At 41.1% G+C, this 27670-nt stretch overlaps 2 protein-coding genes across 5 annotated transcripts; one reads left to right on the top strand and one right to left on the bottom strand.

Moving 5' to 3' along the window:
• Positions 1 to 1881: 1881 nt before the first annotated feature.
• On the bottom strand, positions 1882 to 11744 carry acot11b (acyl-CoA thioesterase 11b). 3 transcript variants are annotated; one of them, XM_068318494.1, is made up of 16 exons: positions 11581 to 11744; positions 10353 to 10547; positions 8984 to 9050; positions 8210 to 8270; positions 8017 to 8118; positions 7731 to 7866; positions 7475 to 7628; positions 6237 to 6356; positions 5950 to 6088; positions 5744 to 5799; positions 4229 to 4295; positions 4051 to 4134; positions 3688 to 3821; positions 3295 to 3426; positions 2997 to 3123; positions 1882 to 2843 (listed from the first exon to the last, which is right to left on the bottom strand). In XM_068318494.1, exons 2-16 carry the CDS (start codon positions 10528 to 10530, stop codon positions 2667 to 2669), a joined length of 1734 nt encoding a protein of 577 aa, XP_068174595.1. In that variant the 5' UTR covers positions 10531 to 10547; positions 11581 to 11744; the 3' UTR covers positions 1882 to 2666. The 3 variants fall into 3 exon arrangements, with proteins under 3 accessions (XP_068174595.1, XP_068174593.1, XP_068174594.1); XM_068318492.1 differs by having other exon boundaries at positions 1883 to 2843; positions 8984 to 9053; XM_068318493.1 differs by having other exon boundaries at positions 1883 to 2843; positions 8984 to 9053; positions 10353 to 10542.
• Positions 11745 to 12744: 1000 nt separating this feature from the next.
• On the top strand, positions 12745 to 26998 carry ssbp3b (single stranded DNA binding protein 3b). 2 transcript variants are annotated; one of them, XM_068318495.1, is made up of 18 exons: positions 12745 to 12923; positions 13615 to 13687; positions 13851 to 13912; positions 14020 to 14104; positions 21102 to 21191; positions 22209 to 22283; positions 22517 to 22579; positions 22679 to 22742; positions 22833 to 22906; positions 23339 to 23403; positions 23500 to 23548; positions 23835 to 23870; positions 23981 to 24035; positions 24126 to 24190; positions 24972 to 25050; positions 25206 to 25234; positions 25329 to 25430; positions 25597 to 26998. In XM_068318495.1, exons 1-18 carry the CDS (start codon positions 12868 to 12870, stop codon positions 25624 to 25626), a joined length of 1152 nt encoding a protein of 383 aa, XP_068174596.1. In that variant the 5' UTR covers positions 12745 to 12867; the 3' UTR covers positions 25627 to 26998. The 2 variants fall into 2 exon arrangements, with proteins under 2 accessions (XP_068174596.1, XP_068174597.1); XM_068318496.1 differs by lacking the exon at positions 22209 to 22283.
• Positions 26999 to 27670: the final 672 nt, after the last annotated feature.

The raw sequence follows: 27670 nt of genomic DNA, 5'->3' as shown, positions 1-27670 counted from the left end.
GCTGGCTTTCAATTACAAACGAATCCTTTTTTCTTTTTTTTATTCATAGAGAGGTTGCTGGATGGGAGCACATTCTTGTTTGGCGGCATTCCTCACAAATCACATATACAAGCAGGAGTGGTAAAATGAGAGAGAGAGAGACATATAATACAGCTTGTTAAGGGATAAACAAGGTTTAATTCAATGCAGGTATGCTAGATCACAAGTAAAAGTTATAACAAGGCACTTTCCAAGTAGATCAGGGAAAGAGCTGCTGATATGGAACCCAACTTGTCCCACATGAGCAAGAACATTGGTGACGGAGGGAAGGAAAATCTTCATTTTAACACGCAGAAATCTTGAGCAGGGTGGAGTGGTTGATGGATGGAGAGAGAGATTTTGATTTGATATTTAACATCACATTTATTCATTAAAGTCAAAATACAAAATAATCACGTAGACAAAAAAAAAATCCAAAAGAGATTCCCGTAAAGAGGATTTTAAATAATACTGTGCATTTTCTGAACAAAGAAACATCTACCCTTTCAACATTTATCAAACAAAAAAACAGAATAACAGATAGGGAGACAGAAACCAGAGGAAAGGAAAGAGACAGGAGGAGGGTGAAGGACCGAAAGACGAGAACAGGATCAGATATAATGCAGTTGCTAATATATGCAGTTTCATAGTACGTAGAGGAAGCTGCTGATGAAGCCTCTGATTACAGAGAGCTGCTGTACAGTAAATACTGTACTAAAAATATAGATTCTAATGCTTGCAGGGATGATAACAGTTGGGCTGATGATGTGCATCAAGGAGCGACCGTCACTGGTCCAGGTTCTGCAGCTCCAGGGACAGAAGGACCTGCAGACTAAAACAGATGGAACGACAACACAAGAGAGAGAGCAACCTACTATGGGGAAGAAAGGAAAATAGGGGCATGTATTTATGAAATGTGTATATAGAGATAGAGAATAGGATGGAGAGGGAGGTTCCCCCGGCAATCCAGGCCTATGACAGCGGAGCTACTGGATGGATTAACTGCAGGCTTTAAGGAGTCTTCAGTCTGCTTTAGAGAGATAGCATCTTTTTACATTCTGGAATGTGAGAAACAACATGTGTGTTTGAATGCTGTACTTTGAACACACTCTCAACACTGATTTTCTTGAATTGCTTATGACTCAGCTGCAGTTTGTCATTAGTAACAGATAAAAAAAAGTGACTATTACATAGAATTTCAATGGTATGAGGAAATAAACTCAATGTATTTCTCAAACAGGGTTTCTGCCGTTTTGCTGTTATCTAGATACCACCTGAGTACGATCTACTTGTTATTAACATTTTTTCTACACGGACGTTGCAAGAATAAGGTCATTCAATCTAAATTTATTTTCATATATGTGTTAAATAATGAATATATTACAAGAACCATGCAAAGGTCAGATCAAAGCAGTGTATAACCCAGAGTGATTCAAGTCCCAACAGTTTTTAAAACCAAGGATTTGGCGAGTCAGCGAGAAAGGAAATCATGAGTACTTCATTTATATTTTATATTTCCTTTATGTGAAAATTACTACTATAATTTAAGTTTATATCTTATATTATACTGAAACAGACTTATCCAACTTGTTATATGATATTTGTTCTATATTACTTACATTTACTGTATTGTTGCTTATAAGTTAAATGCAGGACAGAGGAAAACAATAAACTTTAAAAACCAGATTAGAAATGGCATAAAATCAGCAAAACTATATCATTCTAGGCCCAATGATGAGCTGGCATCTTATCCAGGGTGTACCCTGCTTTCCGTCCCTGTAGCCACCTGTCATAGGCTCTGGCAGACCTGTGACCCACAAAGTGGATATAAATAAATGAATGGATAGATATACCAATCTCTTATATTTTTATTGCTTGTTTCCTTGCTAAATGGGGAAATACATTTCCAGTATATGAGTGTCCAAGTAATTAACTGGGGCTACACCGCTCCACTCCACTGCTACCGTAAATTAAAACCACCAATTATAGTGAAATACAACAGGAAACTGACTTCTTTTACTCCTGTGCAAAAAATGATCATATAGACTAGTAAAAATGCAGGGTGAGAAAGGTGAACACCAAATACAACAGCAAAAAAATGACCATCATTCACAGACCTATTCTCTTTAATTTGCATCTTTGTTCACTTACATTTCAACTCTTAATCAAAAAATAAAAACGTTATTTCTGAGGTAGAAATGAACTATATCGGAACAAGGGGAAATGAATGAATGAATCAAGAAGAAAGTGATTTAAGCATCTCAGTCTGGACTACTTTTATCTTTCCTGACAGATTGTTGAAATTTTGTTTGATGTTTATTCTGTATCAAAATGTATTTCTCCATAAATTAGCATAGCAGCCTTAATGGCTCCACAAGACAGTCATAAACATTGTGCACTCTTGCTTCTTAGTTCTTTAATAAATTATGAAGCAAGATCTCAAGCTAGATTTCTTTAAGATTTTTTTAAAAGTAGAATATCTCTCATTTCCAGAACAGACAGTCAAACAATGACATCTCAAGTTTAAAGACGTAACAAAAACTACCAATCTACTGCAGAAATTCCTTTAAACTGTCATCTAAGTCAGGGCTCTTCCAGACTTCAGGCATCTCCACAACATGAAATAATGTGAAATCAGAATGATGATCTTAGCCCTGAGGGTCTAAGAGAGGAGGGGAGGGTGACAGAACATCCGTGCTGTCCTTGTTGGCCTCCAGGAAATGGCTACAGGCAGAAAAGACGCTGTAAAAGCTTGAAGAGAGGCCGGCGATGTCTGTGGAGATATAGGGAAGGACACCCGGCGTGGCCTGGTTGTAGTAGGTGATCTGAAATAAAACACATGGGTCATGTAGCGTCAAAAACACTGCATCTGTCCATTGCTTGGCTTTAGTTTAGCATTTATATTTTGCTTGTTTGGATGCAGGAAAGTACCAATAGCATCCATGATTGCTTAACAGCTTGTTTTTAATCAGACCAACCTTGGTGACAGTAGTGGACTCTTCCCAGATGGTGAAACCAGCACAGAGAACCTCTCCCCTGGTGTAGTTCTCGGTGGGAGGGTGAGTAGGCAACGTGACAGAACGCAGAGCAATCAGATATGGATCACTGAGCAGGACAAACCAGGATAACATCATGAGACTTTATGAAAGAACAACCAGGACACAGTGACACAATAATTTAACATAGAGGTGGAATATAAGGTGGAATAAGAAATAGGAATAGAATGGGAAAGAATCAAAATCAGCAATGTATTTATTATGTAGCATGTCACAACACCTGGTATCACATGGCTTCCTCCGAGATGCCAGTAAGATAAAGTCCTTGCCTTTGCCCCCTTTACTGACAGATGGTGTGGCTACACGGTAAATGGTGTCTTCCTCATCCGCCTCGTTGATCACCTCACACTCCCTACAGACAAGGAGCACAGGGTATGTGATGAAGATATAAAGGTGTGAAACTGAATTAGCTTTATGTCTCACATTGCCGTACTACCCTTAAACACAAATACTGTAGGTAATTCTGTAGGTTTTTGTAAAAGAACACATTGCTTACAAGAGAAAGATGTTCAAAAAGAAACATCGCTGGATTTTGGTTTGCGCACAAAAAGGAAAATGTAGAATAACATCAGGGTATCGTTTCAGATTATTCTGGTGATTGTATGCTACTGACTTATAGTGCTGGTCCCACTCCTTTCTCCTCCTCAGGTCTGAAAGCAGATGGAATGTCTGCTCTGCTGGCACATTGACGTACTTCTCCACCTTAAAACACAGCGTGCCATTCTCCTCCAGTGTGTACAACCTGACCTAAGAATGGAGCACATTCACAAAAAAGAAGGTGGGGATCAGTGAGTAAAGTTTAATTAAAATTCTGCTTCAGGCAGTATTTTCCGACATTCTGATTAATTCCATAAGTTATGTGACATGCACCAACCAGACCTGTCCGATAAATAAATCATGATGTATGGTAGCATTACGGCAACAGTAATTAGTTTCACAAGCTCTGTCTTACAATGCAAATACAAGCGATACTGACCTTGTTCTTCTCTGTGGTTAATACCCAGTTGTTTCTGGTATCCATTAGTTTCAGGGCAGATACATTATTGTAGCTCAGGTACATCTGAAAAACACGGGGCTTCTTCATTTCTCGCATGCAGTGGTAATATCTAATAAGCCTTGCTAAATCTACATACCCCTGCCTGATATTGCAATACCTGGTTACTTGGATCCCATGGAACAGACAGAGGCACTTCTGTTTGCTTGCAGGAGATAATGTATTTTCTGTAAATCATGCAGAGCACAGAAATTCAGATTCAGGGACAACAGAACCATCTGAAAACCAGGTTACTGTGAACCTGTTCTCATTCTAAGAATGACTCACCACATTTGGTTATCAACTACAACACTAAGATTATAGGTTACTGGAGGCTGGACATTTCACAGTTGAACAATGAATATATTATTCTTGCCAGCCTGTACGAGTCTGGTCAGCTCTGATACTGTTCTGCCAAGTCATGTGCTGCTGCAGAATATTATAAGTAATGGATTCTGTAGAACTGCACTGGAAAAACAAAGCTGTGACGACTTCCACTACTTCATAACGTGATATGTTCTACAATCTAGGATCCGGGCTTGGGACTGGCCTAAGGTTGACACTGGCTTGACGCACGCGCTCTACCACTGAGTTACATCCCCGGCCGATGTAACTCAGTGGTACATCGGCCACATATTCTGTTGTGTCTGTGTGTAATACCAGTTTATTACATCCAGCAAAAGAGTTATGTATTGTAATTGTCAGCGTTTGTGTGTTCATCCATCCACCAAACATCTTCACAACCGTTGCAGATAGAAAGATGAAACAAAAAGCACATTACTCTGGAAGCAAAGGGGATGAAAATGAGATGATGACCCTGAGAAAACTAGGTCAAATTTCAATTTTTGTACACTCAGGAACTTGACAAGATAGAGAGACGTGGGAGAAGGCCAACTTAAGACCATAGATCAAAGCTAATGCTCTGATCTATGGTCTGAGATATTTTCTATCCTGGAAATAGAATAGAATGCACCAGTTACATGTTGGATTATGGGTATTTTATCAAATGACCCTGACCTATGAAAGTAGGTCAGGGTAAAATTTTGAATTCAGGGGTGTTGCGGGATGTTGCAGTCTGTGACTGGGCCTTGGGCTTACAGGTGCAGGAAACTTGAGAGCACTGCAACACATTGACAGTTGGTGTGAAGCGTCTAGTGAAGCCACTTTTTGCTGCCAGGTTGTCAACCTTTTTTTCTGAGATAGACAGGTATGACAGAATTGATGGCAGCAACCATCACAGGAGTTAATCCAGATGGAGATAGATCTGTGATATTTGTTCAGTTCCTTTAACAGCTAAACATTGGGCTACTTTTAGTGTTTTTACCAATTCTGCTTAAACTACTAACAGAATTTCATGAACGATGGTGGAAAGGTAGAGTATGTGTCGAAGGAGAAACAATTACATTTTAAATGTTTGAGGGCAGCCATTTTTATGCCATACATTTCCTGTTGGAGACTGGATGAATTTAGAATGGAAGCAGATGACAGTGTAGTGAGTCCTTCAGAAGAAAGTAAATATGGTTTATGTTTTGCATATGGATCAACGTTTATACCAACAGCAGCATACATACAGTATTTACCGTGTCAGGCCTCTGATACATCAGTAGGCTGCGAAATAATTCTCACGGGTACTGACCTATCAAGACGAATCTTCTTTCTGGCAATAGCTTCTTGATAACGTCTTTTTCCATCCTGTAAAACATGTGAAAATCTTATGCTGAAATTTGTGCAAAAAAAATTCTCATTCAGTCAACTTTGTGCTCAAAATGTGCTTTTTTGCAGCTTGTCGTTTACTGTAGATCAAGGTACTTGACCCATTGACAGAACACTTAGAAAACTTACCACTGGTTCAGGTCGTATCCGTGGCAACGTTCTTTGTTTTCTGTCACTGTCCAGCACCTCAAAAGTCATAAAAGCACTGTTTATATGGCGTAGAGGTTCTCCACCCTGGTAGGCCTCAGCACACACTCCCACCTCCATGCTGGAGCAGGCCGTGTAGGAAGACACAAAAACAAATGCTCACAGACACACAATACAAAACCGCTAAGACTGCCAATGATTAAGCATTTGTTAGATGAGTTATTATCATTTGTATGAATGAGGATTTGTTGTGATGTTCAGAGAACTACCTGTGCTTGAATGCGTTGTTGACGATGGCTTTCAGCACCAGTCGATCACCGATATGAGAAGGGCCACGAAAATGAAACATGTCTATGCTCCTCAGGGTGGGGTGAGCCTTACACAAGCGACTAGATGAGAATAAAAGAAAAATATTGAAGATATTTGTTTGTCAGCGTTTTGAACCCAAGTTGAGAAACAATGTCTTAGAAAACTTATTAGAATTTCTGAGACTAAAATAGATGTTACCCAGGCCTTACATCTCAAAATGCTAACTGTCATGGTACCAGTTCCAGTTTTCCCTCCAGTCCTCTGTTTCCTGAATTCACTTCCACTCGTTTCTGACACCTGCTTCCCATCTCCCACCAGGTTCCACCCTACTTATGCTCTACTTAGACGTCAGCTTGCTGCCAGATTGTCATCGACTCATCCTACTCTCCAGCTTTCTTGGACTTCCTGGAATTTTTTTGCCTGTTTGTCCTTTACTTGCCTGATCTTTTAACAACCTGGTTTTTGATGATTAAAACTATGAATGTGGACTTGTCCCCTGGTGTACTGTAATTGGGTCCTAACCTCACCAGTGACAGTAAGAGATTAACATGATCTCTAATGTTTGCTCATTCCAAGTTAATACTTAGTAAGTATAATAAATGGATATTAGGGTTTTTTCCTTTTGTTGAACTATGTTTTTATGCCAGGTATAACACGTCCAGCAATTTACTACATTTATTCTCAGCAGAGACTCTACCATGCCATAATAGATAGATAGATAGATAGATAGATAGATAGATAGATAGATAGATAGATAGATAGATAGATAGATAGATAGATAGATAGATAGATAGATAGATAGATAGATAGATAGATAGATAGATAGATAGATAGATAGATAGATAGATAGATAGATAGATAGATAGATAGATAGATAGATAGATACTTTATTAATCCCGCAGGAAATTGTATATATCCACTGCTCAGGCATTACATAACAAATAATCACTGCTATTTCTCTGGCATTGACATAGCCTTGCTCTCAAATCTTGTGAAAACAGCACTAAAACAGGTGTTGATAAGTAGAACCTGTTGCCATGTCTGCTTTTTCAAATTCACCCTTTACGCGAGTCTAAAAAAGTGCTGGCTGTAATTTTGATCCTCTCATCAAACTTTGGAAGAAATTACATGAAATATTCTTCAAAATGTCAAATTACTACTTCAACTTTAACTTTTCGACTATGAGCTTGTTGAACACCTCGCTGCAATCGTAGCAACATTCTCCATCCAGGCCATGATCTGGCCTCCAAAGGTGCTGACTTGGTGGTTGGCATGTGGGGGAAGCACCAGCTCCACACTCTCCACTCGCGTCCGCTCGGCTGGCACTGCATCCTGGTACTCCTGGCATTCTCCTGGTCAGAGTACAAAAAAGGAGCTTTAGTCAGTCACATTTCAAATGGCACGGCCGCCTGGCCAACAGCAGTGTTATGAAGCCCTATTTTTAGCGCCTGTACCCAGTTGAGCTGTGCTGCTGCTCAGTAGGTCTGTAATGATCTCAGCGTGGATGAGCCTCATCCTCCTCCGCTCTGCTGCCAGGCTGTACTCCATCTGCTCAGTTTGTGTGTGAGGAATCATCTGCTTCAGCTGTACCTGTAAACACACACACATGCACACATAGATGCATGCACACGCACACACACACACACACACACACACACACACACACACACACCGACAGACAGGATGACGAAGCAGCTTTCATAAAATGCTCCTCCACAGATTTTTCTCATTGTCTCTTACCTTCCCAGCTTCAGTTCGTCTGGCAACAAAGGTAGCAAAAGCATGGCAAACATTCCACTGGCTGTCAGTGTAAAGGTCCTCACAGGTCACCAATATACCCACCTGAAATGAGCAGAATCCATTCATTTATTCATTCAAAGTATAAGCACAATGACCATTTACTATGCTGACAGAAAAAAAAAAGTACACCAACCTCCATACTGGACGTAAAGGCTCTGTTGACCTTGGCTATGATGTTGACTACTTTCCCCACCCTGAAGTAGATGCACACAGACGACACTCTTTACTATCAACATGGAGAAGTGATTGTGGTATCAACACAAGCTGAACATCTCTGCCATGACAGAAGTTCACTTGATTCTATGAGTTTGTCTATTTTTCTCTGTTAGTGACAGGAGACATCAAGGGCCAACCTTTCACTTTAGCAGCAGGTTAGTAATATTCCATGAGGACATCTATAAATGCATTTGTTAATTAGTTATTTACATGAACCCATGTATTCAAAAACTAATTAGGCTTTCATTCATCAATTTTGAATATTTTGGTAATGATTTCACATTCACCTTTGGTAAATTTTTTAAATACTTATAATCGAGAACAACTTAACTTAAAAATACCTGTACTTTATTTTTTTATGTTTTGTGTTTATGTCCTGTTATTATTTCTGGTAAGTCTTACGAAATGGCACTTCTGTATTAAGGGTAGTAATGCCATTTAAATGACATCAATTGGCAATTACAGATTGAACTTTAATAAATAATGACAAGAACGATTTAACTTAAGAACAATCTCTCGGAACCGATTGTGTTCGCATGTTGAGGACTATCTGTGCTGACATATTTTGTGTGTTTGCATATTACTCTTTAGGTTATCCCAATTTTAAATGCACACAATATGGTCTGTGTCTGTGACATGGTTATTCTCTTAAAGAAATGACTTGGTAGCTGCTTTGAGAATAATGTCTTACCCTATAGTGTGCTCAAAATGGATATCGTCCACAGAAGCAGTAATACAGGAACAACCTGCATGTCTCTCTGCTGAGAGAGGAGAGATTACACATATATTTACCTGTGAATGAGGAGAGATGACATGTTGATGACCAAGCATGATTCATTCATTCACTTTCTTGAAGGCAAGACAGTCAGTAATCGTGTCTCCTCTGTCTGTTAAAGCACTTTGACATGTCTGCTGATCTGATTAAGTGCAATATAAATAAAGGTTAATTGACTGACTGATTGATTCTTCAGCCACTCATCCTGATACAGTTCTTGAGTTTATGCTGGAGCCTAGCCCATGTGACTATGGGCAGAGGCCGGGTACACCCTAGATGAGCCGTCACTTGATTTCAGGGCTACAAGAGAGACAAACACCCATTTATATGGTCAGAGTGACCAATCCACTCATGTTGAGTGGGGAGATGTATAAGGTAGGAGGTCAGAACCCAGGCAGACTCAGGTAGAACATTCACATTCCATACAAAAAGGCCTCAGGTGGAATCAAACCCTGGATCTTCTAGCTGTAAGGCAACAGAGCTACCCACTGCACCAACATGCTGCCCTGAAGAATGATCATGACGATCATGATGATTATTCAAATTGTCCCTGTTTATTCCAGTATATATACGCATAATGTTTGATGAAAAACTACCAATTTTTATGCCTCAGAAATTCTCATCTGAGACAAAATGATCCTAAATTTACAGAATGGATCAAAATTCAACATGTAACCATGGAAACAAGAAAAATACAAATGACAAAATCCTGAAGCAGCTGAAGACATCACTGCAGTACTTGGTTGTTATGTGTAAAATGTTTCATAAAACTACATGTTTTGTTCAGCTCTGGAAAGAAAACAGGACCCCCTCCTGATTCTGTCAGGATTAGTATCTATCACAGGAAGATCATTTACAAAGAAACACTTTTTATTGTTTCATGTGGTCTACACAGCACTAAAATATATGAATGCATGTTGTGTTGCCTCCATGACGATATAAATGTGTCAGTCATCATAAATTTCTGTATACATTAATTAGTCAGTCTCATACCATATCAGTAGGCAAGCCATATCAGATATCGTTTCTAGAATCACTCTCAAAAAACACTATCTGAAGCGCCAGTGCTAGACTTTGTATCCATTGTTCCAACTAGAACACTTCAATATACAGGACAGGAAATTGTTTGACAACTATGATGTACGCTCAGCGTTATATACAAAAATGTGAGGAGTTTCTGATACAGTATAATTACATTATGAGCAACATGCTGTGATCTAATTAAAACTACTCATCTATAACTTACATTTTATTTTGAAAGTGAGTTTTTATGGTGTTTTCCTACCAGATAAGCAGGCTGTGGAGTCCATCCACTTCAACAGCTGTCCAGCACTTAGCTCTCCACAGTGGTTGGCATGACAGGGCAGCACGATCTGGCTCATCTTCACCTCGGTGGGGTTCCTGTACCCTTCCTCACTCTCTTGAGCGAACAGAGGATCTTCCGCGTGTTTAACCTCCAACATTGTAACTCAGAGCTACACTAACAAGAGACAAAATACTGATTACAATTGAACAAGTAAAATGGTCACATTGACATTGGCTCATAATCTGATGATGAAATAATAATCAGCACTACCTGTCATCCATATGTAAACAAAGTAGTTACCACATCACCATAAGTGTACAAATGATTGGAACCTAACCCACTGAATAAAACAAAGTCAGCAGAGTTAAGCTTGGATCAAATATGTGGTTACATTAGTTGTAAACAAAGGAATGACGCAGAGGCAGTTGCATCAAATATTGAATACAGTTAATGCGTACTGAACTCAGTAATCCAAAGAGCAAAATAAAACATCACTTTCGCATTTCATTTCCTATATTTATCCTCCTCCAGCAGACTTTATACAGTACTTTGTTTATTGAGTTATTGTGACAGTTAATTAAGATCAGATATGACTGGGATTCATTAAGAGACTTTAATCGAATAAAAAAAATCCACTTTGGTTACAGCTGTTTTCACCCACAATTTAACTTTATTAACAACTAAAAAAATAATTTCATAATTTTTTTATGACTTAATTTTGTTGACTAATAAATCTTAAAAGTGCTGAATCAGTGAGTAGAAGTGCTGCAACATAAGACGCTTTAAATAATCTGTAACTCAGTTCATCTGTGGAATTGCTCAACATTATCCTCTAGTAAAGGATCAGGACAAACTTTGCTATGTAAATTTTGCATTTCATGGTGTTAAATCTTAATGAATGCAAATGATAAACGCGATATATTAATTTCTGTCCAAAAAAATTGTATTTTAAGATCAGCTGAAAAATGAAAGACTTCAAGACGAACTATTTTCGTGGAGACTTTTTTTGCTGGGGTTCTGGGGTCTGACAATAACTTTGTACCCCAGCGGCACGCAGAGGTCAGCTGACTTTCATGTTTAACTAACCCAGACAGAAACTGACCTTTCCACTGACCTCCAGAGAAATCACACAGTCTCGGCTTGATTATAAAAACAACTTGTTATTCTGCAGAAAAAGAGTAAACTGACAAACAAGTCCCAGCCTTACCCAGTGTGCAGACCGCTGCTGATGGCGTGTTGGAGACAACGTGCCAACACACGCAGGGGGAAAAAAAAAAAAGAACGCTGAATGTCAAACTGCAGCTCGCACCGGAACTTTAACTCCTTTCCCCCATTCCTCACCAGCATTCACGCTCAGCCGCGGCGACCGAGTCCCGCAGCTGGAGGGGGAGAGATCCCGGGGGCCGGGCCCGCGCTTAAGGTGGAACCGGCGGGACCTCAAGTCTCATTACTGTATACAGAAAATGGGGTGAATGATTGAGAATAGACAGACTAGTCATCTTGTGTTTTATTGAATACTTAAAAAGAAACAAAGAAATAAACAAAAGGTGAATTCGCTTGTGCGCTTTAAATAAACATTATCTTCATTTTTTGGGTTTGATGAGGTAAACACTTGTCTTTCCGACAGTATAACCAAGATGAACTAAAATAATCTCACCCGTAAATCAGATGGGCTCCAGCAACCCAAATTGCCCCCGCGAAATAAGAGGCCAATAAGATGAATTAATGAACTACAATAATCGGAAAAACAAATTATGTGTCCCTTTAGGTCGAAATGTATTGACATATTGCAGTCAACGCGATATTTTTTTTGTAAATAAGAACATCCACATGCTGTTAAAGTCAATCCACTGGACGTTCTTAACGTCCAGTAGATTGACTTAAACAGCTTTTGGATAACCATGACCTGGATGACCGAGAATTTACACAGACGTCTCGTAAATAAGAGTAATCTTTTAAGTGGGGGCTCAAAAGAAATACAAACTTCGTCTGTATCCACTAGTTTAGAGGTTAAAGAACGTTTCAAGGCAACAGAATTTGGTATCGCATAGGTCTTATAATAATAGAATTTCGTTAATAAATAGGTTGCTATAGACAATGGAAGTCTGGCGCTTATGTAACATTATTGTATTGTAACATGTTGTATAGGGACAATAACATTACGTTTGATTTCTACTATTGACCCGCGTATTGCAAAGAAATTCTTAATTTTATCTTAATTTCATTACACTAATTGGAACCGCAGATAACAACGTCAAATCAGTAAACTAGGAATCCAAAAGGCAGACCTTAAAGCAAATACCGAGCTCTGATTGGCTGCTTGCAGCATCGATCACGCAAGCCCCGCCTCTTCCCTCCGGACCATGGTCGGTTGAGTCGTCGTCGGATTGAGCAAGAGTGTGGTTGGAGTGCGAAAGGGTCGCGGCCGCGATGATCTGACAGATGAAATAGCGAAAAAAGAAGCAGAAAGGCGGGCGTCCTCCCACATAAAACAATGTTTCCCAAAGGTAAAGGCACCCCGGTGCCGTCGGACGGCCAGGCACGAGAAAAGTAAGCGTATAAATATTTATTATTGTGTGTGCTCGCCTCGCAAGTTTTCCCTCTTGCTCTCTGTTGTTCGCTGGACAGGCTAGCGAGAGGCGATTTCCTCCTGCCGAGAATGGAATTGAATGAACCGCCTTGTCTGCTCGCCATTCCTCCCCTAAGCCGTGTTTCTGCTACATTTGACTTATTCCAGTCTCTTTGCAATTTTTCCCCCGACTGATTTTGACTGCAGTTTGGTTGTGTGTGTTTTGTTTTTTGTTGTTGTTTTTTTTAAACGGCAGTTGTCTCGTATTTTTTGCGTGTATTCAGTCGATATGACGGGGAGGAGAAAACAATAACACCGCGGCGCCACACACTACATTGTTTCCTCCGGTGCGCTCCCGATCGGCTCCGTCTTCACGTCCCCCCCCTGTTCCATCAGTGCCACCAGGATCCTGCACCCAGCTAATACAGCAGGCTGCTGCCGGCTTATTTTACGTTTCACATCACGACGTTAAATTTCACTGTTGCTCCACCACTTGAACCTCTTCATTGTGCTGCTTGTCTTTCTGCTCCGACTGGTGCGCACAGCCTTCCTCTACCAGCCATTGTGGAGAAGGCCTGTAACGACTCCAGTCAAGGCTTTAACACGCTGTGTGGTTTCATTTGACCAGTTTATTATAAAATAATATTATAAAATGATCTTTTGTCCATTCAGGTTGGCTTTGTATGTCTATGAGTATTTGCTACACATAGGAGCTCAGAAGTCTGCACAGACCTTTTTATCAGAGGTATGTTCAATTTTAAATAAAAGTTCAACCATACAAAAATATTCCTTTTGCAATTAAATGCTTTTATTACATAGGGATATAATAGATATGCTGTTTTAGTTACAACATTATGAATATATTTAAATGACATAATTGAATAATCATTGAAATCTCCATGTCCTAGATCCGATGGGAGAAGAACATCACGCTTGGAGAACCTCCTGGATTCTTACACTCCTGGTGGTGGTAAGGAAAATGTTTAAGATCTCCCCGACTGCAAACATGTCGTTTGTTTGTTTTTTTTGTTTTGTTTTGTTTGGTGTCATCTGCTTCATGACTTGTCTTGTCCACAGTGTCTTCTGGGACTTGTATTGCGCTGCACCGGAGAGGAGAGAGACATGTGACCACTCCAGCGAAGCAAAAGCCTTCCATGATTATGTGAGTGCTGATTACACAGGCAACTGTTGCACATGTGGCTCTGTCTTCTGCTAAAGATGACAACAGGTTTTCAGCTAAGGCTAATAAGTGGTGTAAATAATGTGCTTCACACTTAGGTTGTACAATCAGTCCAAATTTTTAGTTGGAACTTGCAGAGCAAAAATCGCCCACATTATATTTCAAGAGCGATACAGAGGGCCGATTCAGGTTATTGTGATTCTGTTTTAGTTTGAAGTTGGGCTGCATTGTATGGGAGAAAATATGGAGAAAGTGACATTGCAACATTTTCAAATAATAGCAGCCTGACACAATAAAAACATATTAAAAAATCAGGGCTTTCAGTCGATGACTATAGCTCTTTTGTAAGGAATTGATCATTCGGTGTCTTTTTTTTTATTCAAGCTGTCTCAGAGACAAACATCTCTTGGAGGTTGATCGCGGAAAATGAGGACCGTGGCAGTTTTCTTTTTATATCAAGTAGAAAGAAGGTGTACCACAATGTGTTTTGAGTTAATTAGCCTTAAGCATATTTAACATTGCCCAATCTGCAATGTGACTGTACTGTATGTACATTGCAGTGTTGACGCTGAGAGGATCATTTGTGTTGTACTAGGCTGAAGAACTACGATTCATCCCAAAACTAAATGTGGTTTCTCCTTTGTTTAGCGTCTTCAGTTTGAATTCTGAAGGTATTTCTGGGTTTCCCATTACCTATTTTTATATCGGTATAAACTACCTAAAGGATATTGAGTCCATAGTTTTTATACCACCAATCATTTTACTCTGCCAGTGGGTCAAGTGCGTCGCCCAACAATGAGTTTATAAGCTTCTGAGAAGATGATGCTGATTTCAGCACATCCTGCGTCAGACTTGTCCGGCGCTCCCCCCTCGTCTATTCCACGGCCGAGCCCCCGACCTCAGCTGTGTGCGCTGAAATTAACTCAGAGTGTATTCTGAAGAACTTCTTCATACACTCAGCTACATTTTGACTTGAACCTTCTGTTGCCCTGACGTTTCTGAGCCCAAGTACACGCTGACATCTTTCCTGTGCGGTAACAGAATGGATCCACTGTCTTTGTCATGCAGGACAGGTGTCCCTCCAGAAGGTGACACTTACATGGGTGTATGGTATTGGTGCTTTGCATCCTGATTACTGTGACATTTTAGCAGCATGTAGAACCTTATTTCCCAGTCTTTGTTAGCATTGCTGCATTGTTTGATCCTTGTTATTTTCTGACCTTTTTTTTTTTTTAACATTTTTTTTAGTTGAGATGAGATGAGGAAAGCTATGATGTATTTTAAATGAAGACACTTATTCAGGTTTTGCTGTATCAGCACAATCAATGAAATATTTTTGAGGAGTGGGAGGTTTGCTCTCAGGATGATATGCAGCCATTTTCCCCAGCTAGGGGGTGATATACGGGCCCATATGGGGTTGAAATGGTGCTGGTGCTCCTGGTCCTGGCAGAAAGAGACATCACACTGACAGACCTCCTGATTTGGGGGGTGACCTGGGAGTCAGTAGACGGACTGCGGCATGACTCTGTCCTTTTAAACAAAGTCTGTCCTTATTATTCAATCTCCTACCCCCCACGAAAACGGGATGCATTTTCTTTGCACCTGGCTTTTAATCATCTAGCCTGCTTTATCATCATTGGTCGCAATTACTGTAATTGCTGTTTGATTGCCTGTTTTTGGCGTCTTCTGTTACGTGTCACATTGCAGAACACAGGAACAGTGTCACACATGTCCCAATTTTGTAGAAATTATATTTGAAATCATTAATTACCATTAGTTACCCCTCTTCACCCCCCCTCCCCCCAGTTGACCGGGATAGGCTCCAACGACCCACGACGGCTGAAAAAGCGGGTTTAGGATGAATGAATGAATGAATGAATGAATGAATGATTACCACAGTGTTCTTAAAATTCTCAATTTAAAGACGTGACAAGAATCTGCAGTTGTTCAGCGTGTTCCTGTTTAACTGAGACCTTTTTCATAACGTACAAAGTGTTGGATTGATCTGATGGTTGCCTCTCCTTCTGAATCCGGTGCATCTGTTCATCTGTGGATCCTGTGGGGGTCAGTCGAACGTGTGTGTGTGTGTGTGTGTGTGTGTGTGTCTGTGGACATCAGCCCCTTGGATCCGTGTCTTTGTCTAGGTGTGGGGGGAGGTGAGCGTTGCTCTGTTCGCCGGCGGTCGTAAAGCCCCCCCACCCCACCCCACCCCAGCGGGTCAGATGAACGTTTCCCCAGGGACCCGTCGCCATGGTGTCAGCGTGTGATTGATGGCTGTCACAGAGCTGAGGGACAGACTGGAAAACAAGGGAAGGGGAGTGGCGCCGTGGCATATGCCCAGTATCCAGCACCGCAGACGAGCTGGGGGGGGGGGTGAGGGGTGGAAGGGACCTGCGAGAAGTCACGAGAGACAGAGAGAGCATCCAGTCGGGGTTTGGAGTGGGTTTTATGATGTTGATTGATGGTTAAACATTTACAAGCTAAACACAGGGGCTGGTTCCTTTTTAGTGTCGCCTCCAGTGGAAGAAGTGAGGACAGGAAGAGCGGGTGAGGTTGGTGGGGGGTGGGGCTGGCGACTGGGGTGGTCTGTGCTACAACTCAGTTTATTTAGTCTTTACATCCAAAAAATATTCTTCTTTCTGTTTCCGTTTCTGATTTTTTTTTTTTCTCCTTTTACACCACGACCTCCTGGTCGCTCCAGTCTCCACCCCCACCCCCGTCTCCCTTTCCGCATTTTTTTTTTCCTCACCCATGTGTTCCCCTCTCACCCTCTCTCCCTTTGTTTTTGAAAGGAGAGCAAAAGCACATCCGCTGCTGCTCTGGCCTTCAGTAACCCCCCCCTCAGTGATTCAAGAATTCAGGGAAATATAGTTGGCTTTGGCTTATTGCTTGTGCACACACTGAGTCATTGTGTGTGTGTGTGTGTATTTTGGAGGGTGTGGGGGGGGGGTTTCGAGTCTGTCTTTAAAGAGACTCCCTGGGGAGTTGTAAGGAGGACCCCAGACAAGAGCATCGTGGCCCCGGGCCGGGCCCAGACACACGCCCCCTTCCTGTACCACAGAGCATTCTGGGAGACGGGGTGTGTTCTGTCTGAACGCGGCTTCGGCTCGTCTGTAGGACGGTGGAACACGTCACAGCTCTGTCATATCCCTGCTTCATTTATTTGAGACGGAGCAGAACAGTTCTGTATTATTTTAAACAAGCTATAAATTATGGATTAAAAAGATCAACTTCCTCCTCCAGAGAGGACTGATATTTTTCATTAAAAACACAACACCCACCCTCCTGGCGCTGAAGAGTTTACTACTTAGTCAATGACTCCCAGAGATCTCACACTTATGATAATGAGGACTGATATATTTAAAGAGGAGCTTTAATGAAAAAAAAAAAAATAATCAGTGAGAATAAGGAGTCATCGTAAAAAGTACAATGAAAGATTCTTCGTCTTCGCATCTGAGATTCCTTCAGTTTTGTGCTGTTTTAAAACATACAAATCAAACAATCTGCAGTTATCTGCTATGCTAATCAGTGAATGACACCACTGTGTGAGTGATTGTGTGGTGGGGGTTTGAGGCAGGGGGGGGGGTCTGAATGGGGTCGCATGGCAGGAAGTTACAAAGAACTGTTGGTCATGAATTTTGAGGAGGTCAGAACTTTGAATAAGAAGCTAAGTGTTTAATGAGATCTGAAGGCAGCGGCAGCAGCTTTATGGTGTGGAGTAGCTCAGAGCCCACTTCTGCTGCATTTATTTGAAGATGTTTCATGTACAGTATGTGGATTATGTAGATAGATACCCAGAATCCACCTGTTGGGCTCGGCGAGCAGGTTAGACAGAGAAATTACTGAGTGACGTCTTCCTAGTCGATGGTTACGACTTGAAGGATGGGATCGTAAGTGTTACCTAACTCGCGCGTGGATGACTTGTTGGAGGGTTTAAATTCCTGCAAAACGGGTGCAAATGAGTGTGTTGGTTATTTAACAGGCTCGTGTCAGCAGCGCTGTCTTAGACATCAGATCAGATGTACATGAGATGCATAAGGCATGTCTACATACTCTCAGTTCATTGGAATACCTTTTAAATACCATTATCATGACTGTCAATAGATATTAACAGTCATGCCATGTACTGATGTAATTTCAGGAAGATATTCTATTTACATTAAATGTGTTTTGACGTTATTGCGGGGGTCTAGTTTTAGGTTACCTGTCATCAGAAGGTCAGCGTCAGACTAGAACATTGAATAAACCAGAAGACGCGTTATAACTGACGTACAGTCCAACCAAAATGTGCACGATCTACTTCAGCGATGCACCTGGAGTGGAATGTACCAAATGAGATGAATAACTAAATGTGTGTTAAGAAGTGTCTCCTCTATTAATATCATCTGGAAAAAAAACAAACAGGTGATAGATTAAAGAAGCCAGAGGGTGTTCTGGGTAATAGTTCAGAGGTGAAATCAGCTGCCTTGTCATTTGCATTGTCTCCAAACAAATGAAAGTCACGTGTGCTGATGCAGGGGGTGTTTGTGGAGGAGGCCATTGTTCAGTGTGACCAGGGACACATTCCTGCAGGGGATGGGCTTATGAAGCTCTAATACCATAGTAATAAATAATCAGTAATTCTCTACCAATCAGTAAGTATTGACCCCTCAAAGAGAATATTAAATAACTGGTGGGATAGCTTAAGGAAATGAGAAAGGTAAAACAAATTTGGATTTCAGAGACCTTTAGAGAATACACACACACACACACCTTTTATATATATTTTTTAAATTGTTTTAATAAGGGTTGAAAGCTTTCACTCGTGTAACCTGGTGATTTTTTTTTGCACAGCCTGTGACACCACATTGTAAAGAGATGGGATGGTGTGTGTATTGGTGTCTCGGCGGTGTTGGGGCCTGATAAGACTGTGAACGCCTCTCTTCTCTCCCTGCTGTGGTATTTCACAGTGGCCTAGCAGCCTGACCAGATATAATTAGGGAGGTGCAGTCGATATCATGGACTACGTTTTAGCCAGCGGTGTCTCACAACTCTGGACAGAGCTGTGTGTGTGTGTGTGTGGCATCATTGTTTTTTCCCCCCATACGTTTCCAGTGTAATTTTGGCGAGTATGAACAAGCAGCGCTGATGGAGCGCCTCACTCCGTAGCTGCTGAAAGCTACACCCACCCGTTCAGTGGGCATTAGCCCGGCTCAGATTGCTTTGGTTACAAGGAAGAAAACGCAGTCAATTATGGGCGTGTGACCGAAGCAAATGGCACATTAGTGAATTAGGGCTGTGGTTTGAGCAGGAAATTGGCTCCGTGGGCCCCTGCTGTGCAGCAGCACTCTGGAGTCAGTGACTCAGTGAACCCTGCTGGTACGTATCTGATCCACTGGATCGTCAGTGAGATCAGACCGGAGATCCACAGCAGACGTGGATCTCACGAGTGTTATTTCTTTCTTTGTGTGACTCAAGGCTGCATAGGATTCTTTTCAATGACGTCTTTTCACGATATACACATGAACTTGTTATGACTGCTAACTAGGATTTGGGTAGTTAATATCATCCATAGGAATATAATTTAATATCTACTGGCTTCTTGTACCATAATGCAAATCTGCTGTTTTTTCATTACATGGTCATAAAGGAGGCATATTACTATTATTATTATTAATATTATTATTATATCATATTGTAAATTATTATTTTTATTATGTATTGATATTCAATTTTATTTATTATTTATTTAATTTATTTTTATTAAACATTTTTGTTATGACCTGTTTCAAAAAAGTTGAGATGCTGTGTGAAAGAAGAAGAAGCAAGTCAACTTTAATGATCCCCTATGGGGAAATGATCTTTTACACTCTTGCATTACGCTCTTTACAGTTACATGCATATAGACATATAGAAAGAAATGTAAAACAGAATGCAATAATTGTCAATTCATTGAAATATGTGACTGAAAATTGTGCAAAGACAATAAATCAGTCGTGTTGGAACACAAAAATTTTGTGTTCTCTTACTTCTTTTCTACAGTTTGTTGTAAAACAGGAACAAAAGAACCAAAAAGCTGTGAAATGTTAGAACACCTGATTGAACCTGTCACACGTAATGACATTAACTGGAAGTAGGTCACAAGCAGGATCGGTTATAAATATGCATGTGGTACGTTATTCCTTCAGAGACTTGTTTCGTGTTTGGTTTTACATATTTGTGATCCAGTCGTCAATCATTCAAAGCCAGAATGTTTTATTACGAACGTTGACATGCTGTCAGTCGATTCCTGTGCCAACGGTAAGTTTGGTTCGTTTTCTTCCAAAGGTTCCAGTCAGCGTTGAGACGTCCGACCCTTCATTTCCTGTCACTTCACTGAAGCTAACAGATGTGACGTGTTTCAGCAGAATTCCACTTTCACTTTTTTGCAAACTGACATTCTTGTCATCTGTAATGACCGTCTTTAACCAAAGTGGTCATGTGTTTGTCATTTTGACCTATGACTGTGTCTATAGACAGAACTTAGAGTGTCCCCAAAGTTTTTCTGAACATTTTTGACAAGAAAACCCACGGTAATATGAATTCACTAGGAGCAAAACAAATCTGTAATAACATTTCATATGCATATTCCTGTTCCATAAGTGTATTGAGATTTCAGTCTTAAACGGATAACAGGCAAACAATTAGGCAGCTCGATAATGTCATTACCCCTAAAAGCAACAGAACCCTAAACCTACACCCCGAATCACTTTAGCGTCATTATTAGTTTGACTTTCCCTTTATTCCACTTCTAAAAGCTGTCATTTCTTCCGCGACTCATCCCCCACCGTCTCACCCAGTTTCGCGGTGATCCATCAGGTGGTGTTTGAGTTACAGACAAACGCAAAAGAAAGAAACTAACCCTGCTGGTGACAACATTGCCTCCTGGGTAGAGGTGATTTTATCTTGTGCAACACATTGACAGGTTGTGGGTTTGCTGTTGTGTCTCTTCCTGTCTTAGAGCGCAGCAGCAGCCCCCAGTCCTGTGATGGGAGGGATGGCCCCCGGCGAGGGTATGCCTGGAGGACCCATGCCACCCGGTTTCTTCCAGGTAAGCCTTTCACATACTTGTATACTACACAAACATCGGCTTCGCAGCTCGGTTAACTATCAAAGCGATGATCAAAACTTCCAAGCAGCTTTGCAAATGTTTCATCTGAAGCTGTAGGTCTGGTATGGTCTGCACTGTCTGTTGTTTTTCTCAATAAACTTGGAAGTAAATAGTCACAGACTTTGTGTCTGCCGAGCCCCTCCAGTGCTGTAAACAGGCAGGCGTGGCTCGGACATTTTCCCTAATGGAGAAATCGAAAGGTGCAGCACCTCCTGTAAATCAATATCTCCTGTAGATCAAGTCCTGGCAGACAGTTGTGTGGCTCTAAGAGGTGTGATCAAGTCACAGCATCGCTCGTCGTCCACCAGACCAGGCCCAAGCGAATCTAAGCCCACATTCTTATTACACCCCAGAAGCCACAGAGACACGACTCATTATGCGACGGCGTTAACATCAGGAGACATTTTTACACTGATGCACCAACAGACAGACTTTCCATCCCAGAAACCGATGGAGGAGGTTCATTTAAACTCCTCACTCCACCAGATCCGCAACACATTGTCGGTGTTTAGTGTTGTTACGCAACTAATTGCATAGAGTCTTAATTGGTGCTGTTAAATCAGGGAAATTAGCCCTGATAACATGCTGCATGCAGCAGGCCTCTTAATGCCTTGACTGACAGGCAAAAGAGCACACGTCCTCCCCATCGCCCCCCCCCCCCCTTCTCACTCAAGGCTTCATTTGCTTGCTCTGCTCAGTCTCTCCTTTACTCTGTTTGGTACATAAAAATTAGCATCTTATTTTTGTGCATTTGTTTTGTTTTTTGTTTTTTTTTGCGCCACACTTCGGTTCCTGCACTCGAACTGTCCTACCCTGCAGTAACCCCGCTTCTCTCTCTGCTCCTCCTCACCTCTGTTTATCACTCCCTCTTTCTCTATTTTTTTTTTGTCTCATCCTCCCCACTCTCCCTCCTCTTTTCTTCCTCCTTGCTTCCTTAATTTTTGTACAATGCCACAGGGTCCTCCTGGTCCCCAGGGCTCTCCTCACCCTCAGCCTCCTCCCCCTAACAGTATGATGGGACCTCACAGTCAGGTAACACTCCCTCTCGCTCTCTCTCTCTCTCTCTTTCTCTGTTTTGCAATCTGCAGTCATTTGGGATCTCTGGCTCTCAGTGCTGATGCTTCATGCTTTGGCATTCGTCTCAGCTCGATGCTTTTTGCTATTGGGAGATTAGAATACTGCATCTGAATATTTTACCCTCCCTTATACTGACTTCCAATGGGGGGGGTTTTCTTTTTTTTTCTGTTTCTGTTATGTTTTTGTAGTCTTTCATGTCACCTCGCTTTGCTGGAGGCCCGAGAGGTCCCCCCATTCGAATGGGCAACCAGGTAAAGCTAACACTCACATGATAGATATAGAGTACACAGCATGTATTAAAACTACTGGCTCTATGTCTCAACTGGGTCTTTGTCTCTTCTTTCTGGTAGCCCCCAGTGGGGGGACCCGGTCCTCATCCCATGCTGCCCAACATGGACCCTACACGACCGCAAGGTATGACTGAGCATTGTATCGATTAAACTACACTTGAAGAATTATTCCTATTATTGTGTTTTTATTTGAATTGTCTTTTTTCCCCTTCAGGCCATCCCAGCTTGGGGCCAATGCAGAGAATGAGCGGCCCTCGTGGCATGGGGCCCATGGGACCTGGCCATCAGGTGACGACTCATAGTCATGTTTTCACCTCAGACATATATATATATATATATCAGCTACTTCTGTGGTGTTAATATTCTTGGTTTTAATTACTGAACAAACACTTCGCCATTATATACAGTATGTAAGATAATTACAGTATTTTCTGCACTATAAGGCACACCTAAGAGCCTTTAATTTTCTCAAAAAATGACGGTGTGCCTAATAATCCAGTGCGCCTCACATATGAAAAAAAGTTTTTAAATAGGCCATTAATTGAAGGTGCGCCTTTTAATCAGATGCACCTTACAATCCAGTCCGCTTTATAATCCATTGTATCTTATATATTGAAAAACGTTTTTTTGATATATGCCTTTCGTTGAAGGTGTGCCTTATAGTCCAGTGCGCCTTATGGTGCAGAAAATGGTGTCGTTGATTTTTCACTGTCTCTTCAGAACTTTGGTGGTGGGATGAGGCCTCCACACAACACCATGGGTCCCGGTATGCCAGGAGTGAACATGTGAGCTTTTAAAAAATACATCTGTGTATTGTCTCACAAGTATTCCGAAGTCATAGTATTAGCTTTTTTTAATCTTCTAATGGTCTTACTATGTAGGGGCCCAGGGACCGGTCGGCCATGGCCCAATCCCAACAATGCCAACTCTGTGAGTGCTAATGCACGCACACACACACACACACACACACACACACACACACACACACACACACACACACACACACACACACACACGCGTAATTGCAGAGATCTCCTCTCAGAGTTGCTGAAGGCTAATGTGATCCAAGTTGTAGCCTGTGATGTAATTGTAGTATTATGTGTCACGGTTTCCACAGGCAGCAGGAGAGACGACTGTAATGCTATTAGGATGATCAGATGATGACATTTTGAAGTATGGAGATGTTAGCACTCACCCGTGTTTGCTTTGGTTTCAGATGCCTTACTCCTCACCCTCTCCTGGTGCATACGGGGTGAGAACTTACCTCACACCCACATATGGATTTAACGTTTGGAAAACAACATTTGAAAGACAGAATTTACATTCAATCATGTAAAATATGTCTTTTTTTTTTGTCCATAGGGTGCCTCTGGGGGTGGGGGACCACCAGGAACTCCCATCATGCCCAGCCCTGCAGGTTGGTGCTTCTCTGAGCCAAACTGTCAATCAGTACCCATTTCATAGATTATCCAGCACCAAAATGTATGAATGATCACATGTTTTCCAGATTCTAATAACTCTGGTGACAACTTGTACACCATGATCAACACTGGACCTGGCAACCGTAATAATGTGAGTTCCTTTTCATCACTCGTATGTTGCTGAAAAGGCAGAATAGTTTCAGAATACATTTCTTTATTGAAGGTAGACCTTTGTACTGTTGAATTTGTCAACACTGTCGATAAAGTGATTACACCTGATGTAATATCTTAATAACTTCCCATACTACTATTTATCCTCAATTTTTTTTCCCCACAAATCAGGAAATCACATCACTTTTATGTTAAAATGTTTGGAACTTTTATTTATCGTGCAAATTATTCTCGGAACAATTCATCTGATCATTGACTTCAAAGTTTGGTGATTCTAAGAGATCAAGATTTTGGTGAAATCCACTGGATTTAGTCAATTTGTTTTATGTTTTAAGTGACTTTTGACATATGTATTTTTATTTATGTGATTATATGTGAAATTTGTGTTGCTGCAGAAGAACTCAGTGGGATATGCCTGGTTAAATAAAGGCTAATGAATATATTTTTTATGGTTAGGACTAGAACTGGTCTTTGTGAAACACAGTTGTGCTCAGTGCTGGTGTGTCAACTCTCCTAAAACACATCTGTTACCTGCCCTTATCCATCTTAGACTGTGCAAAGGAGGTTCTTATAGAAACAGTATTAATGCATGTGCTATACCGGTTCTGTTTGTGTGTCTTTAAAACAAACGGGGAATGTTTCAGTTGAGACTAAAGAAAGATTTCATTTCATCTAACTTTGACCCTGCTGGTCGGTCTGACTTCCTCTATCGGTAAAACCTTGTGATTAGTGAGTCCATGCTGTCACGTTTGTGCCTCTAGTTCCCTATGGGTCCCGGCTCTGATGGACCTCTGGGAGCTATGGCTGGGATGGAACCACACCACATGAACGGGTCACTAGGTAACACCACTCACTACAACATGCTTACTAACACAACACAGTGTATTATATTTACTGTACATGGATACATAGGTAGAGGACAATATCCAAGCCCCGTTGTAAAGCTTGTTCTTCCTATAATACAAACTCTGCCTTTCATCTTGTGTCTATCTTAGGTTCTAATGATATGGATGGAATGAACAAGGTAAATATTTTAACCGTGCAAACAATCCTTGGCTTTGTAGTTAAATCTTTTCGAGAACACAAAATAATATTTAACTTTTTTTTTTTGTCTGCAGAATTCCCCAAACAATTTAAGTGGCATCAGCAATCCTCCTGGGACCCCGAGAGATGACGGAGAACTAAGTGGAAACTTCCTCCACTCCTTTCAGAGTGAAAATGTAAAGCTCCCCTCCTTCCATCTCACCTCTCTGGGTTGTAATAGTAGCGTAGTGACCGATGGGGTAGAGCGCTGCTGACCCCACAGTCTCAGCATGTGTTATCATCACTGACTGTAACAGTGAGGACAAGGCAACCACATTTTAATCCTCTGTCCTGTCTTCATAGTACTCTCCAACCATGACGATGAGCGTGTGACCGCCTCCAAACCCAACCGACATGATCTGCCATCATTCCGAGGACCTGCACTCACTAATAGGACACGGCCAAACACATCAGCACCGAATCAGGGACAGGCGCCATTTTGGTTCCACACTAACGCCAGAATGCTGATAGGAGAAAAATGGAAACGGCTGACAACCACTGCTCCTGACTCAAAATGAAGGACAATTTCTTCAATTATCACAACCCCCCCACATGTGACAAAACCAGCTACTGAAAATGCATACATGACACGTTGTATGTTCTGTGCGAAACCCTCATAACCCTCTCAGTTCCCTCTGATCTAGAACGAAGAGAAAAAAAAAACAATGGTTGAAGTTTACCTCTTGTACTTTTTAATTATTGCTTTGTGGTGCAAGATGTGCAGGAAATGTCTCTGCTTTTGTCACTTAAACACTGGAGAGTGTGTATATGCATTGTGGGCTTGGAACGTTTTTGTCTTATCATTTTTACTTGTCGCCATGCATACTGTGTCACGAAAGTCAGTTGACATAAGAATTTGCCTTTTATTCTGTGGCCACCTTTATGAATAATGTACTATTATTCCCAATGCCTACTCTTCTATTAAAAGAGGTTTGTAAGGGGAAAAGAATGGCTTTTATTCTGATGAACTTTCCTAGTATGTAAGTGCTCAGATGGTTCTTACAGTATCAAATCGAAACCATTTGATAAATTTCAGTCTCTTAGTGTTGACAGCGATGCGATCACGCACTCTTTACTGTTGTAATTGAAACAGTCTGACTGCTGTGGTGCTCTGTCAAGACATACCAGAGATCAGCAGAAGAAGTGAGTGCATGAAAGCTGAGAATCTGTGTACAACATACTACCTAGTGCTGCTCTTCTCTCTGTGGACACCTGCTTTAAAGATGTGGTGTATATCTTTACCTGTCTGTGCTTAACACTCTGTGCTCTTCATCGTTGTAGCCTTCTGTGTTATTTCCCACTTTGGTTGATCACAATGAAATGCCTATGAATGAGCTGCCCATTTTAATCCCTCTTTCATATTAGGTTGTTTTCTACTCACTCCCTATGTTCATTCGGCTGTCATCCTCTTGGCCCTGCTCTCTCATGCCCACCCGTACATTACTTTTCTTCTTTTTTTTTTTATACAGTCTTTGACGACATATATTGCCCCAGTTATTCAGTCAGTCAAAACTTTCTAAACTGATTCTAGTAGGTGTCATTATAAACTTAGCAGCAGTCTTGTAAATGTGATGAGAAGTTTTGTTAATTTTTTTCTGTGAACATTACGTATTTACACCTGTCCTATGTTGCCTTTATTTGCTGATATTTTTTTATTTCAAATTGAGAAAAGATTGCTTGTTAATATAATTTTACAATAATTTAACTACCTGTGTGGGTTGTCTTATTTTTTTCTTAGACTTTAAAGTTCACAGCTGAAGGTGTGGTTGTGAAGTTTATACATATGCAGATTATTAAAGTAATGCACTGAAGAATACCGCATAGAAACCTGTTTTGCAATAAAATGGACCAGCTCAGCTTTTTGCAACAGCTGTGAGAGAATTTATGCACAGAAGAGCATATGTTTTCCAGCAGCTAATGTTAAATTCACATCATCTCTTCTTTAATGGCTTCTTGTTGTCTCCAGAAACTTGACTGACAAAACGAAATCCTGGAGTACAAGGGCCAAACCGACAGCTGTGACACAAGGTCATACAGGTGGCAGTTTCACCATCAAAACCAGTGGCTGCCTTCCTTCAACTCCAGATGTTCACTTCTCAAATTGTTGAGGTCTTAATCTTTATGGGTATTAGTTTGAAAAGTCAGATGGTTTTACCTACCCAGTTGTTAAAGGTCCTTTACCTGCTTAGTGATGTAAATGGATCTTTCTGAAAACCGCCCCTAATCTACATAAAAAATGTCACCGCCCCAAGGACAAGTCGTTGAGAAAGTCTAACAGGTCCTGCAGGATTTGGAAAGCTTGCATGAAAATAAAAAGGCAGTTACCCAAACTTAAACACAAAAAGATCACATCGCACAGACTGAAGCATAAACTTCT

This window comes from Antennarius striatus, chromosome 7, assembly GCF_040054535.1.
Source record: "Antennarius striatus isolate MH-2024 chromosome 7, ASM4005453v1, whole genome shotgun sequence".
Classification (NCBI taxonomy): domain Eukaryota; kingdom Metazoa; phylum Chordata; class Actinopteri; order Lophiiformes; family Antennariidae; genus Antennarius; species Antennarius striatus.
Note: the sequence above shows the minus strand (reverse complement) of the source record. Positions and strands in the feature narration are given on the sequence as shown.